Below are 15,882 nucleotides of genomic sequence, written 5' to 3'. Positions count from 1 at the left end.
GTTTTCTGCAAGCTCCCGGCCAAGGGTGTACATCTCCGAGTAAGGGTGTAATTGTGATTGCAGAAGCAAAAGAGGTGGGAGTTAGCGTGGTGACTGCATGCTTTCGTTTGCTGGCTCTTCCACGCTACATTTGGCAGTCAAACTGGGAGGGGGGGGGTGGGGAGAGAGAGGAAGAGAATGAGACAGGATTCTGGATCCTTATTGCTAAACAAGTGTCCCAAGCGAGCCAAATCTGAAGTAGTCAGCAGAGTTAGCATGTTTTCTTTAAATGCCAGTAATGAAGACAGACTACTGGGACTGTAAACTAGGTTAAACTGAAAATCCCTCTAATACAGCATCTGGCCGATCTGACTAATTTCAGCAATTTTTACAGATTTGCTTGTAATGTTGTGTGGTCTTTGGGGGCGGGGGCAGGGGTGGGGAGGTGAGGAAGGAAGGGGAAAAGGAGGAGGGTAGGATTCATTTCGACTAATTTCCATTCTCGAGGTAATAAGGAGGCTTTTGGATTGATGGCCAGGCTAGTCTTTGGGAATCTTTCCCTGCATTTTAAACGGCTTCCGTAAACAGTAATGAATTAATAAGCGGCAATTGGTGCGTTTAATTCAGATGGTGCTTGGGAACGAGAGAAAATGGCCAGTTTGAGAATGACTACAGTTTGTAGCAATGGAGTTCCCAAGCTCAGGCAAAACATGTACAGCACAAATTCCAGTTCCCCCAAAGGAGCAGTAAACTCCAGTATCTATTGGAAAACAATGCTGCCTCAAACTAGGAAGCTAATAAGAGGATTTGAGGCACTTTCTTGCCTACTAGCAGGCTCATACAAGTGTAACTCCCATTAACAATCCTCCTCCACAGCTGATGCGCATTTATAGCACACTGAGGCATTTATCAGTTCAGAAACGGTGCATTCTTACACAGTTGCTGCGCAAGACTAAATATATACTTCAAAAACATATTTGTAATCCTCAACACATCAAAACTTCTCAAAGCACTCTGTAAAGAGTGGTGCCTGAGTAATAATAATCCTTGCATTTGATAATAGCCCATTACCACATCTCTGAGATGCTTCAGAGAATATACTGTAAAGTAAATTGAGTGTATATTTTGTGGGTGAAACGCAGCAGCCAATTGTGCGCAGCAGTGACCCACAAACAGTCGTAGGTTGAGTGATAATAAGTGATATCAAATATTATTAATATTAAGCTGCAATCTTCCTACAATCCTCACTTGGAACACGATCATCACAGGGGTAAGCTTTTTAATGCTAATACATTATTATTGAATCTGCATCTTGAAGCAACAACAATTAGCTCCTACACAGAGAAGCTCCGCTTTAATAATGACAATATTCCATTACATCAGACCATTCAGTGGGACAAACCTGGGCTTTGCCATGGCAAGAGGTCGCCACCATGTGGTAGAATTATTTTATTAAAGAAGCACAAGCTCGTAAAAATGGTCCATTATTTTCTTTGTACCAATTGTATTGTTTTAATGCTTCCTTCATTACAGCAGCATCTAACACACCGCCACTGACTGCATGTATAAATGGTCAGGGAGAGAGATACACACACACACACTATTGCAACAACAACAAATTACATTTGCATCGCGCCTTTCACGTCAGGACGCCCCAAGGTGCTAGACAGTCAGGGATCCTCACCTGAGCTGGGGGTTGGGATCAGGAGGGGTGGAGGGCCGGGAGGGTAGGGTTAGGAAGGTGACCGAAGGTTGGAGGAGGGTCTTGAGATGGGTCTTGAAGGAGGCGAGGGGAGCGAGGTGGAATAGAGTTCCAGAGAGTGCGGGCAGAGAGTTCTAAGGCCCACCAGCCAATGGTGGGGCAAGATTAGATAAAAGATCATTAAAGTAAATAAATTCTTACCTTGGAGGTGGCTTAGGACGTTTTAGCTTTGTTCTCTTCCAACACCGATGATTTCTGTTGGATTCCATGCCCTTTCCATGCCATGCATCCTCACCCAACCCTGGAATAGTCAGGATGTCTGCACCAGCGACCAATCAATATTACCATGTAAACACTGACCAGAGCAGTTTAATTTAATGCACATTTTATTTTATATCAACTCAGTCACAGTTGTTTTCTTTTCTTCTCAAATGATGAAAGTAGGGGGATAAAAGTTGGTAACTCTAAACAGACAAGTGGTATGAAGTTGTGCAGTGAAAATACTCCTCTAAAGATAATATACAAAGGATGAAGTAACAAATTCAATTCAAACTACTTTTGTTTTGCCGACAGATCCTAAGAGGTTTGCAGGACGCTTTATACCTTGACAAGACCACGGCGGCAGGTCAATGTGAACAGCTGGAAAGCGCCCAGGCTCTGTACCATCTTCCAGAAGTTGTCACGTTTCTAATCAATGCCTCTGCGAAGTATTTATTTATTCAAAATTCCTGCGCTTGTCACTTCAGCCCCTTCAAGAAAAAAAAAGGAAGTTGAGTTGATACAAATGTAAACATTGAGATTTTTTATGTAGGCAATTTTATTTCCAAAGGGGGCGAATATTAGATCTTTATCACAAATATGTACAAAAACTCCTCAAAGAGATTTCAGGCCCTCGAACCTTTATGCTAAACAATCGACAAATTGCAGAATTCTCAAATCAGTCCAACAAACAACAACTTGCATTTGCACAGCGCCCCTCACTTGGGAAGCATCCCGGAGCGCTCCGACAGTGGCGGAGCACCACCCCGAGCTGCGGCGGGGGAGGGGGAGGTGACCGGGGACACCATTGAATGGGAAGGCCTTCAGATGTGACCTGAAGACGGGGAAGGAAGTGGCAAGGTGGAGGGTTGGAGGAAGAGTGTTCCAGAGCTTTGCAGCTCAGCGGCTGAAAGAGTGGCCACCGATGGTCGAACGGAGGGCATGAGGGATGAGGGATATGCAGAAGGACGGAGTCAGTCAAGCGGAGGTAGCGGGTTGGTGTGGGGGGGGGTTGAGGGTAAGCAGGTTGGAGAGGTAGGGAGAAGAACTGAATAGGGTTAACATTACTTTGGGCACATAGAAACAGCTGGTCACACACTACCACACGTTTTTAATCAAATTAATCCACGTACCTATTATGAGTTATTGTGAAACTTTAATCCAATAAAATGCTTTTCAGAGGAGGTTCCTCAGCCCCATCGAATGCCACCTCAAACCCACTTCCATTGCACGGCAGATACCCTCCGCCGAGTGTCAAACCTCCAGACCGCACTTCACCATCGTTTGCATGTGACAATGACTTTTGTTGTAACTTTCTAAGCGTTGCTTTTGACCTCGGACTTGTGTATTTTTCCGCCTGTTCAGGGATGGAGGATTCTATCCAGGTTAATCCCTCCGTGTTTAAGGACATACTTAGCCTGCCGCTACGCCTGACTTTTTTCCTGTTCCTAAGCCTTGACGCCTCGCGTGAACCACTGTCAAAATCTTCAGTTGTAAGCTGGCCAGCAGCCACAAATATATCGGTATCAACTCTTTCTACAGAATAGTCTTGTTCGGCGGCATTAAATGGGATTCTGAAGCTAGTTATACCTCGAGCTCTGTCAATGTCAGCCACATCGTGTTCGTCGATCACTCTGCATGCTGATAATCTCCCCTTAGTTCTCCTCTTCTCCACCTTATTATTGCCGTTCGCTTCAGTCAGGTACCTTTCAGCTGTCTCATCTGGCTGTTCTTCACAAGCGATTTCCGTTAGGGCAAATAATTTTCTCCTTCGACGACCCTTTCTGGTTTGAAGGACCTTTCGAGCCTTCGGAGGTGACAAACTAATTTCTTCCTTCATTGCTGCTGCTGGTGAAACGACAACTATCAGCGCCTCAGCTGGCAGGACAAGAGCTGGTTGTTGCGTTTCACCTGCTACATCTTGGACTTGCTTGTTCAGATCTTCAAGCACATTCGACTCAGGGAGAAGGAGAGGACAGGTCGGGCTGGGAGCAGCAGTTTGATTTGTTGAGTCAGTAACAATTTCCACCAGTCCCATTACTCCTGCAGACATCACTTGTCCTTCGTCAGCAGTCTCTTCTGAGCCACAGTTTACCACAACGAGATTCCCCCTTTGGCCTCTTTTCCTCGTGACATAACTCACGGTTACCTTTTGCTCATCGTCAACAATTTCCCCAATGGCCGAACTCTGATGTGGTTCTGTATCATGCATCGGAGCTGTGGTATTTTCCGAATCTTCAGATAAAGGTGACTTAACAATATTAACAACTTCCTCCAGAGTTTCAGATTTCAGAGGTGGCAGATCAACCTGTTGCTCCTCACTGCAGAATATAATAGTCCTTCTAATTTGGCCCTTCTTTCCAAAACGCTCAGTAACGTTATGTTGAACAGCACAACCGTTAGCTGGCAAGCCTGTTGCAGAGAGGTCTTGTTCACTTTCCTCTGGGATATCATCTGTTTGTCAATAAAAGAGCAGACAGTTACCGGTTTTGTACCAGTTGAATTTCAAATAACTAGCTACCTATACTTAAGATGGCTCCTTTTCTCCTCCTGGCAAAGAGAAACTATTGCAGTTCAATGTCTCAAAGCCGCGATAAGGTGCTATATCAAATGCAAGGATTATTATTATTATTATTTGATGAGGGGAATTGTCTATAACTTTGAGAACTTAAATCAACAAGTTTAATTGTAAATGTGAATGGCTAGCTTCTTGCCTGTAATATTAGGTGCACTGGTACTCCAGTTAAGGGCGTTCTCTGTGGGTGAAACAGAAGCCGTTAAATCACCCAACTCCGGCAATTCATCGAAAACCTCTGCGATCGGACTCAACAGCGGTTTCTTTGACGCATATTCACGTCTTCCATAAAGTGACACTTTGACTTTTCTTCCACGTTTGCCCTGCGTTCAAAAAAAAGATTTAACACTTTATTACTAATAAACCAGATTGCACTTCACATTCCTCATTTACCATTAACATATAATTATCGTTTTTATCCATGCTTGCTAGACTATAAATCGGAAGCCAGCCCAGGATAAGAGCAACCCGGTGTGCCCCCCACCTTCTCTTCAGTTTCACAACAGCCCTAAACTAGTGCGGGAGCAAACACATGGAGCCGGGATGAGCCACATAATTTCCTGCCTTGTAAACATTTTCGGATTTTAAAGTACAGGCTCAAACATCACAAACGTCCTTTACCTTGGCTGGGGTTTGAGATGGATCACCATCTTTCTTGGCATTGTTTCGGACTCGAGAAGACCTGCGAGGTAGCTCTGCGGTCTCAGATCGTTTACGTTCCCGACCTGGGATTTTCTCTGCTGTAAACTCTGAAACAGGGCTCAGTTTCACTGTCGTATCCACTTGTTCGAAGAGGATTATTTTGTCTTCATTTCTTTCAGTTTCCTCCAGCACATCCTGAAGACTAGGGTGTATAGCAAACCTACTGGCTCTCTGCTGGTCACCGACAGACAGTATGGGAATCAAAGACTTCTCTCCAGTAATGGATTCCCCACCAGGCTTAGACTTTTTATTTGAGGCCTGCCTGCCAGCTCTCTCTTTGCAATTCCCCTTCCTTTGGGAAATCTTTGCAGAAAGATTCCGAGCTTTACAGTTGCCTTGCATTGTTCTCCTTTTCCGCGGTTTACGAACCTTATAGAAATTTGCAACTTGGTCAACTACCTCAGAGATCATCTTGTTGGTATAAATAGCATCAATGTCTATCAAAGGTTCAGGTAGCTTTGTGAACCCAGATATACTATCAGCTTCCATTGGCCCTTGGTTCTGTTTTAGGGCTTCACACATTTCAGCAGTGTCCCCCAGTTGCTCTTGATATGCGTGGTTTTTAAGACAATCCTGTAGCTCCTCTGATCCTAAGCTGTGTTCCAGTGGAGATAAGCAATTAAAATTGAGGCGTAGTTGACAGCCTTCTCCTTCATCGACAGGTCTTTTAACATCATTATCCAGGTTATCTATCATCAAGAATGAAAAATTTGGGTTAATTCCCAGAATGTTACCGAACCTAAAAGCTTTCATTTAACAAGCGGCAAAAATGTGAATTGCTGCGCACAACTGAAATTAAACAGCAAATAATGAAAATCTTTTTTCGAATTTGTAATTGGCAAACTGGCGAGCGTTTCGGTTGCAATCAGGGTAAGGTGCAGTCGGAGCGGGCAATGTGGCGGAGCTGGAGAGAAAGGTGGTTGCGGTCAGGGACTGGATGTGGGAGAAAGATGGACAGCTCTGCATCGAACCTGATGCCTAGATCGCACACTGTTAGGCTGAGTCTGAGGATAGGCCGGGAGGTTGAGGAAGTCAAGAGACTCAGGACAGAAGACGTTGACGGGAGCCAAGGAGTATGGCTTCCGTCTTGTCAAAGTTTAGTTGCAATTTACTTTCTATGTTGTCCTTCACTCCTGTGTTCCCAATACCTATGTTCACTCTTATTTTGCTTGAGTCAAACGCTGCCTCATTTAGGGCCTTTCACAAAGGGTGAAATTGAACACACTTACCTGCCATCTTTGCCAGTTGTTCAAGGGATTCAGCACTTCCACAATTGATCTCAGGACTGAAAGGAGGCTCATAGCCGCTGTGTATAACTTTGCAGCTGTTCTGTTCAGAAAATATCAAAAGGAAGAAAAAAAATCAGACTGAACAAAAAAACAAAAAAAAGTAGTTTATTTTCAAAAGACTCTATTGCTAAACTCCACAAAAAGTGAACAGTACCAACAGTGGTTCGTCACCTGAACCAGAAATCTGTCAAACTTATAAATTGAGCAATTCTGATCGTCAAAACATCCACATTGTAAGATCACCACTACGAAGTTAAAATGAAACATAACAAACTTCGTCAAACTTTCCACTAATAATACCAAACAACAGTTTGCAAACTTATAATATTTCAACGCATTACCGACAGAAGCAATAATTATAATTTGATAATTTGATATAGCGCCTTATCATGTTGTTGAGACGCCTCAAAGCGCTTCAGATGTACTGTAAAGTGAATTGACTGTGTATTCTGTGGGTGAAACACCCGATCTTAATCTTAATCCAATTTCAGTTAAATTTGTCAACTCCGGAATATTTACCGTTCTATATTCCGTGATGGGTCCCATCTTCGACCCCCGCTTCAAAACAGAACGAGGACTGTCACTGAAGACAGTCTTCCTCTGAACTGGGGTCCCTCCTTTGCGTAAAGGCGTGTTCGACGGCAACCTCTTATCAAACAATTCAGGAGTCAGTTCGTCTCCAAAGGTCACCTTTTTCTTTGGAGGTGGGTCACTGGCACACGGAGTGATAGGAGGCGTGCCTAAAAAATTAAGTAAATGTTTTTCTGTTTTCTACACTGATTGATGAAAAATAGGATAGGAATAAGGAACAAGTCAAAATAAGCCAAATCAATAATCCTACTCATTCCAATTGACCAACAACAACTTGTACTTTACACAGCACCCCTCAGAGAACTTGACAGCGGGCACGAGACGTGCAGGAGGCTGGAGCCAGTCAAGCGGAGGCGGCGGATTGGGGAGTAAACAGGTCAGAAAGGTAGGGAGGTGCCAGGCCATGAAAGGTTTTGAAGACGAGTGGGAAGATCTTGAAATCTGCTCAGTGACGGGGAGCCAATGAAACCTCGCTAGAACTGAATGTACGGTATTTGAACATGAATCAAACACGTTCAAGTCCCTATCGCTGTCTGCAGTCATCCAAGGATAAACTGTACTGGAGCTAAACATTGGCAGAGAAACAATGGGCCAAAGGACCTTCTTCTCTGACGTAAGTATCCAGGATTCTCTTTTCCTTACCAGTTTCTTTCGAATCTCCAACAGAGACATCTGGAGCTGGCGTTTTCTCTTCCTCTTCAGCTTGAAGTGACCCCTTATAGGCCTCCTCCATCATGCTCTTAAGCAGCAAAATCCTCTTTGATTCCTAATTAATTTTTTTTAAAAAAAAGAAAAGTTGCACCACTCTGGTCAATGAAACAATTCTTAGGAACTGCAAAACCATCAATCTACACGTCAGGAGCACAACCACAGCAGTAATTATAATGATGATAAATTGGTCAATCCAATCTACAACTGTTTTGCCGTGCGCAATTGGCTGCCGCGTTTCGCCCACAAAATACAGTTAATTCACTTTACAGTATATTCTGCGCAGAGCTTAGAGATGTCTTGAAGACATGATAAGGCGCTATATCAAATGCAAGCATTATTATTATACCTGAGCTTGCATCCTTTGCCTGGCAATGTGGCAGATAAGGCTATTGGTTTCTGGAGACCCTCGGGCTCCAACGGAAGATGCTCGGCGCGAGAACCTCGTTTTCTGTTTTCCTGGAACAAAGTTTACAAATACCTTTTAACACATGCAATACAGTTACCTTTAGTTTCAACCGCAAAATATACAGTCAATCCATTTTACAATATGTTCTGTGAAGCACTTTGAGAGGTCTCGAAGACGTGATCAGGAGCTAAATCTAATGCAAGGATTATTATTACTTCTTTCTTCCTCCCAACTTAATTTTTTTTTCAAATGTCTGTTTGCAAATTATTACAGGTAACTGAATGTAAAGGTGATCTATTCTTGGGCTTCAAAGCTCCCTTTCCCATCTAGATGCCCTGTCCTGGCTTATGAAAGAAAACGGTCATCAAATATGCAATCCATTCAATGGGAAATCAGGGCATCATTGGTTTACTTTTCTTTAAACCACAGTTATAATAGACCTTGTGTCTTAATTACCTCCTGGTTTGGGGTTTGACATTTCTGCTGGGACTTGCAATTGGTTTGCAGGCCCGCTGAATTCTTCCTTGTCCTTTTTTACAAAAAGCTCTTGGCCTTCACTTCCGCGAACATTGTTAGAAAAGGGCTTGCAAGGAGTCACGCTGCAATCAGTTAACATTAGGAAACTCTGGTCGTTGCCATCACCACAGGCTCCACGCACTGGTATATCTGTGGAAAAAAAGGGGCAGTGTTAACACTGGTCTGCATTGTGACATAGGTTGAAGAGGCTCAGCATCAATTCAGTTCTAATAATAAATGGTTTATTATCACACCTCCCTCTGTGGCATGCAGAAAAAGCCAATAGTAATCACTCAACATCTTGGCTCTTTAGGAAATAATAACCAAATACAATACAAATTACATTTACGTCGGGAAGATGTCCCAAGGCGCTGGACGGTCAGGGCTTTGGACTCGAGCTGGCAGGTTGTACCCTGCGCTGGAGTTGGGTGAAAGAATGAAGAGTTGAAACCGTTCCACCTTAAAGCCCTTGTCTTACAACAGAGTTTTACTTTTTTTTTAAATTGTTGAGAATACATGCAAATTTGTGTTAAGTGTTAGAAAGTACAAAACTGATTACCTTTATTTTCTGGACTAATAGATTTGTGTAGCAATGGATCTGCTTGAGTTACTTTTCTAGATTGGAACTCCAGGTCCAACAAGGCTCCTCTTGTGGTGTCCCCTCTTGTACTCTCGGACATCTCATCAGATGTTTCCTGATGGACATCTAGTCTGGACCTACACTCCACGAAATCCTCAAGCTGCTTATTCATCTTTCCTTCTAACGTGGGCACTTCATACAATCCATCGTCTTGCAACTGCTGACTTGAAGAAAACTGAGGTTGGGGCTTAACCTTCTGATCCAGGTTTTCAACGGACGACAGAGTTATTTCACATAAAGGAGAAACTCGAGACTTCCTTTTACCTATTATATCACACGGAAAGATTTCAATACTATTGCTTGCTGTTACTTATCTACTGTTGAACTACATGAACTACTGTTATTTAGCGACTGCTTTTCCTTAAAAGAATAAGACTCCTTTACCAGCTATATTCCTCCTTGCCTTCCTTGACCACTTGAGTTCTTCTGACACAAAACGCTCCTGAAATAGCAAACAAACTTGCGTTTATATAACGGCCTTCACACAGGGTAGCATCACGGAGCGCTGAGCTAAGGGGAGTGGGAGGGGGAGGTGACCGCAAGCACAAACAAAAACAAATCCAATGCATATTAATTAGACTAAATCCAGATCTGATAACTGCCTGATCCACAAAACTCAGAAATTCACTGCTTAAAGTTCAGGGAAGGTTTTCTGGCAGATCTTTATGCAATGAATGTTCTTCCAGTCTTCAAAAAATTAAACCCACGAAAAAAATGTTTTTAAAAGTGATTACCTGAGCGGTTTCCTCTGTGCCGGACATTGCAATGACACTTGCAGATTCTCGAGAATCAAACCTACGGAATAAACCCATATTAAAAAAAGGATCACTTTCCCTGAAAGTACATAACAACACGAACAGCCATGAAGGCTGCAAAGTAACTCAGGGATTCATTTCACCAGCTGATGTACACTTGTCAGCCCATCAAATCTGCTCTGCTATCTATCTGCTTACACTACCTATTCTCCGTAGTTTTTGAAACCTTCACTTCTCAAGTAATCGTTTTGGTTTCCTTTTAAACATCTCGATTCTTTCGCAAAAGGCAAAATACTACAGGTGCTGGAAATCAATTCATTCTGCACCTACAGATTTGGGACTAATCCGAAAAGTAAACAGCATACTTTCACTCAATGAAATCACAATCACCAGCTCCCAAAGTGGACATTACCATACACGAACTACAGGTGGAGTGGACAGATCATCTACAACAACTTGCACTTATATAGCACCCTTCGCAGGGTAGAGTTCCTACATTACACACCCCACTTAGGGTTCTCTGAAGTCTAATATATATATCCTAACTTACTTGCAGTACTTAATCATATTTGGCCAACAAACAACTCCAAATGTAAGGGAAAAACAGACTTTCACTTTGACATATGTGCCCACTGTTTATAATGCAAGTAGAGAGGCATCACTAACTGACTGAGGTGGGGGCTGATTTTAAAAAATCATCACAATGGACAATGCAGCACATAAGGTTTCCCCCGAATTGACATAACCTGAGCTCACCCAGTGATGCAAGGAAGATGCAAATTTAAATTGAAGCAGGAGGAAGCCATTCGGCCCCTGAAGCCTGCTCCACCATTCTATATGATCGTGGTTGATCTGTACCTCAAGTTCATTTATCCGCCCTTACCCCAATATCCCTTTATACCCTGACCTAACAAATAGCTATATCGATCTCAGTCTTGAAGAGGTGCCATAAAGTATTTCTTTGTATGACTAATAGGTGACTGTGCTGTAGATTTCTACATCGTCATCAGGCTACCCAGTCTTAGCACACAAAAGAGTATTAAAAGTTCTACTATGAAGTCATTACCTGAAGGAATGGTTAAAAATTGTAATCACATCACCAGCTTCCACAAGTTCAGCATCAGATACTGGCTTCCCGTTCAGCAACGCAGGGGCAGCACAAGCTAAGTTTCTTAAAATCACCTGAAAATGAAGTTTCAAATATTGCTCATTTTAAATTTCTACAGATTGTTCATTTTAATCTGAAACTATTTAGCTATTCTTGATATTACATAGTCCTTGTGATTGAACGCAATGCAGCTTCACAAGGAAGCCTTGCGAATATGAGAGGTCTGCTTGAACATTAAAGCTAACCCTCTTATTCTAATGGTTCTTTTCTCATCACATAGCGCTGTATCAAAGCCAAGCATTATTATTATATTATGCTATATAAAACTGTATCCACTAGCCAATGGGTCAGAATGTTTTTTCACAGGCTTGTTACTGTCTGGAATACACTGCCTGAAAGGATGGTGGAACCAGATTCATTAACAAGTTTCGAAAGGGAATTGGATAGGTACTTGAAAATTAAACATTTGCAAGGGTATGCGGAAAGAGTGGGGGAGTGGCACTGATTGGATAATTCTTCTAAAGAGCCGGCTCAGGCACAATGGCGCAGATCGGCCTTCTTCTGCGCTGTAGTATTCCATGATTCTATGTAGAAGTGACAAACAGCGCAAAAGGGTCGACATTGGTTTTCCCAAATGGCCCCTGGCCTCCATTGGTTACATAAAGGCTGATCGGAGCAATCAATGGCAAAGTTTCCGAATCTATTATACACTAACTACGCACAGCTTCATCACTGACAAGTAACTACGGCAATACTTACTTCATTGTTTTCATTTACTTCCAGCTTGCAGTGCTCTCCTGCCACATTAGGGGCCACAATGTTTAGATCACATTTTTGGTTCCTTAAATGAAAAAAGCAAACATTTCCTGAGATTAGAAGTGACATCTCCCTCATGTAAACAATCCAGCAAGACTTGAAATGTGAATACACGTTTAAACCCAACAATCACATCGTCACTGAAACTTAATCAGTACCACACAAATAGTGGGAAGCTATTTGAGGCAAAGGAAATGGGGAAACAAGAAAAGCAACTCAATTCACAGCAAGCATGGATTGCTATGAGGACCGTCTGTAATTGTTACTATGGCAAGGTTTATGTGGTGCAAGCAAACGACAGACATAGAAAAAATATAGAAGATTGGCTGTAACTACATCATAGAACTGAAAGTAGATCTAAGTAAAGACCTGAAAATAGATCTAAACTGCTCTAGCTTCACTCGAGCTGATATCTAAATGCCACAGTCAGTTTCACAAGTGAATACAATACAACAAAATAACATTTGTACAGTGCCTTTCACGTGAGGAGGAGGGTCTTGAGAATTATCAAAATCCACAGATCTAACCACAGCTTCAAAATCAATCCTAGGTATGCATTACATTTATGTATTAAACAGAGCTTTGTTTAAAACTCCCGTACCTTCCAAATAAAAAGGATCTCGATTCCAAGGGAAACTGACACTTGCCCTCATCGGTCTCTTTAAGTTGAATCAACATCCCATAGCGATCCATTTTTTTATCAATTGGTAGTGTACAAAACCTTAAAATTGTGATGGAAAGAATGTACAAATTACAACATAGCTTATCGTCAGAAACAATTTCAAAGCACAACTTCCTTTGCACTGGCGCCCCAGTGTTTTATTAGTACGAAAGAGCAAGCAGAAAGTGTTAAATGCCACTCATTTGAAACTAAACCAAGGCGGGCACAGCAGTGTCGCACAAACAGCCGTGGATTGAGTGACCGTTATTTTTTTTATATAAAAAGGATTACCCACCGTAAAAGTGATCTGAGAATCGACTAATGACCAGTTCCTACTTACCAGGTAAGCTGAGGCACGTGGAATAAGCAAACTTGGTCAACGTTTCGCCCTGCCGGGAATCGAACTCGGACCTCTCGCTCGCGAGCGCTCCGACCGCTGAACTACAGGACTCCGCGCAATACAATCTGCCTATTAATAATAATAATAATAATAAAAAACTCACTTAACCTGGATTTAGTGGGGGGGAATTACAGCCAAACACCGCTTTGGGGAGAATTCAGGAGACGCTCCTGCAGAGACAAGCGAGAACAGTGGATTGGTTATACAACAAATAATATTCCCTCCGAAACCAAAAACAATAATAAAAATTGGTCATTTTCAATCCACGACTGTTTGTGGGGACATTGCTGCGCGCAATCGGCCGCCGCGTTCGCCCACAGATATACAGTCAATTCACTTTACAGTGTGTTCTGTGAAGCGCTTTGGGACGTCCTCCGGACGTGAAAAGCGCTGTATCAAATGCGAGGATTATTATTTTGTGACTGTCCACATTGATCCGAGTAAACAGCACCACATCCTCTTCCAACTCGTTTCATTCATTCATTCATTCATTCAGGTCCTCTCTCTCTCTCCTTTCTTCACTCACTCTCTCCCTCCCTCCCTCCCCTTCCTCACATCCCGTCTCCCTCCTTCACTCGCTCACTAATTCCCCCCCTCACTCCTCCCCCCACTTCACTCACTCCTCCATTCCTGCCCACTCCCTCTCCATCGCTCCCACTCACTCCCCTCCTTCCTCACTCACTCCCCTCACTCTCTCACTCCCCTCCTTCCTCTCTCACTCCCCTCACTCTCTCACTCCCCTCCTCCCCACTCACTCCCCTCCTTCCTCTATCACTCCCCTCCTCCCCACTCACTCCCCTCCTTCCTCACTCACTCCCCTCACTCTCTCACTCCCCTCCTCCCCACTCACTCCCCACCTTCCTCTCTCACTCCCCTCCTCCCCACTCACTCCCCTCCTCCCCACTCACTCCCCTCCCCACTCACTCCCCCCTTCCCCACCTCCCTCACTCCCCTCCTCCCCACTCACTCCCCCGTTCCCCACCTCCCTCACTCCCCTCCTCCCCACTCACTCCCCCGTTCCCCACCTCCCTCACTCCCCTCCTCCCCACTCACTCCCCCGTTCCCCACCTCCCTCACCCCCTCCCCCCTCCCTCACTCCCCTCCTTCCTCCCTAACTACCCTCCTTCTTCCCTCACACCCCTCCCTCCCTTCTTCCCTCACACCCCTCCCTCTCTTCTTCCCTCACACTCTCCTCCTCTCACTGCTCACTCACGGAATGGAGTGTCCCCCTCCCGTCCCGACAGACGACACCACCGGCCGCCTCCGCCCCGTCCTTCTCCTCTCGCTCACCTCGCGAAAACAGATCAGGCCAACCGCCATGTCACCCGGTAACCCCTTCACGTCCACAATGGGGAGCGGAGACACCGTCGATGACACTCCCCCCCAACCCAACCCCCTCACCTTGTTGACGCCGGCGGCGGCCCAACAAGAGGCCGCGCGCTCGCCGTCTCGCGCCGCCTCCCTCCTTCTCTCTCACTCGCTCACTCACTCGCTCGCGCTGCGCTGCGCGTGAGTGGGGCGGGAACCGTCTTGTTTCAAACGGGCCAATCCGGGCGTCGGACGCTGACACCACGTGCACCCCATCGGCCAGTGAGAGTGGAGCGAAGTGTGTGTGGGGGGGGGGCGTGGCTTTCTCTTCTCAGCCCCGCCCCCCCCCCGGCGGCGGTTGGAGCCTGGGTCACGTGGCGGAGGGGGGGGGCTAGGTTTGAATCGCCGGGAGCCGTCAGCGCGCGGTCGGCGGTTGGAGGGCGACGGACCACAGCGGTGGATGGGGAATCCGTCGCGCTGTGTGAGCCGTCATTTTTATTGATACACATAGGTACATACACACCGTACACATCAAACTACTACACAGAGAGGGTCGGTCGTCGGCTCTCTCCATATATTTTTTAATGTAAAATCTTTAAAACTGAGGGATGGGCCCTTTCCTGCGAACCTCTTGTTTCCCGAATCCGGTTCCTCTTTGAGAGACGGACCGACCGCCGCCTCCCCTTCTGGGGGGGGGGTCAACCTAACCCGCTGGCTGTTCGCGCCCCGCCTCCCCGCTCGCCTGATTGGCCGGGCCCGCCGGGCGCCGGCCGCCGATTGGAGGGCGGCGCTGTCAATCGGGCGACGATCAGGTTAGGTCGCGAGGCATATATAAAGGAGGCGGCGCGGCGGCGGCGGTGGGTGGAGTCGAGAGGAAGGGACGGTATCATCGCTCGAGGGGCTTCGTTTCCTCTCCTCCTTTCAATTTGCCCTTCGAAGCCCTTCCTCTCACTCCCCCCACCCCACACCCACTCCCCTCCCTCCCTCCCTCCCTCGGCCACTTTGTTAATCTGTGTCGATTAACGGTTTAAACGGGTCTCGAGGGGCGGTGGGGAGTGAAGGAGGGAGAGAGAGAGAGTGAATGAAGGAGGGAGAGGGGGAGGGAGTGAAGGAGGAAGAGGGAGTGAAGGAGGAAGAGAGAGAGGGAGGGAGTGAAGGAGGAGGAAGGAGAGGGGGAAGGAGGGAGAGAGGGAGTGAATGAAGGAGGGAGGGAGAGGGGGAGGGAGTGAAGGAGGAAGAGGGAGGGAGGGAGTGAAGGAGGAAGAGGGAGAGAGGGAGTGAAGGAGGAAGAGAGAGAGTGAGGGAGTGAAGGAGGAAGAAGGAGAGGGAAGGAGGGAGAGGGAGTGAGTGAAGGAGGAAGGGGGAGAGAGTGAGTGAAGGAGGAGGAGAGAGCGAGTGAGTGAAGGAGGGAAAGAGGGAGTGAGTGAGTGGAGGAGGAAGAAGGAGAGAGGGAAGGAGGGAGTGA

General features: G+C 45.5%; 1 protein-coding gene across 3 annotated transcripts; it reads right to left on the bottom strand.

The window, feature by feature from the left end:
* Positions 1-2,052: 2,052 nt before the first annotated feature.
* On the bottom strand, positions 2,053-14,588 carry LOC103190865. Of its 3 annotated transcripts, none has more exons than XM_007911767.2 (17): positions 14,511-14,588; positions 13,213-13,279; positions 12,650-12,769; positions 11,992-12,073; positions 11,191-11,306; positions 10,104-10,164; positions 9,754-9,811; positions 9,289-9,633; positions 8,670-8,879; positions 8,154-8,263; positions 7,739-7,862; positions 7,025-7,245; positions 6,446-6,545; positions 5,136-5,905; positions 4,654-4,837; positions 3,073-4,393; positions 2,053-2,430 (listed from the first exon to the last, which is right to left on the bottom strand). In XM_007911767.2, exons 3-16 carry the CDS (start codon positions 12,739-12,741, stop codon positions 3,096-3,098), a joined length of 3,771 nt encoding a protein of 1,256 aa, XP_007909958.2. In that variant the 5' UTR covers positions 12,742-12,769; positions 13,213-13,279; positions 14,511-14,588; the 3' UTR covers positions 2,053-2,430; positions 3,073-3,095. The 3 variants fall into 3 exon arrangements, with proteins under 3 accessions (XP_007909958.2, XP_007909960.2, XP_007909959.2); XM_007911769.2 differs by having other exon boundaries at positions 2,066-2,430; positions 13,218-13,279; XM_007911768.2 differs by lacking the exon at positions 14,511-14,588 and adding an exon at positions 14,400-14,462 and having other exon boundaries at positions 2,066-2,430.
* Between the last annotated feature and the right edge of the window lie 1,294 nt (positions 14,589-15,882).

This window comes from Callorhinchus milii, unplaced genomic scaffold, assembly GCF_018977255.1.
Source record: "Callorhinchus milii isolate IMCB2004 unplaced genomic scaffold, IMCB_Cmil_1.0 Scaffold28, whole genome shotgun sequence".
Taxonomy (NCBI): domain Eukaryota; kingdom Metazoa; phylum Chordata; class Chondrichthyes; order Chimaeriformes; family Callorhinchidae; genus Callorhinchus; species Callorhinchus milii.
The sequence above is the reverse complement of the archived record's forward strand: the minus strand, read 5'-3'. Positions and strand labels throughout refer to the sequence as shown.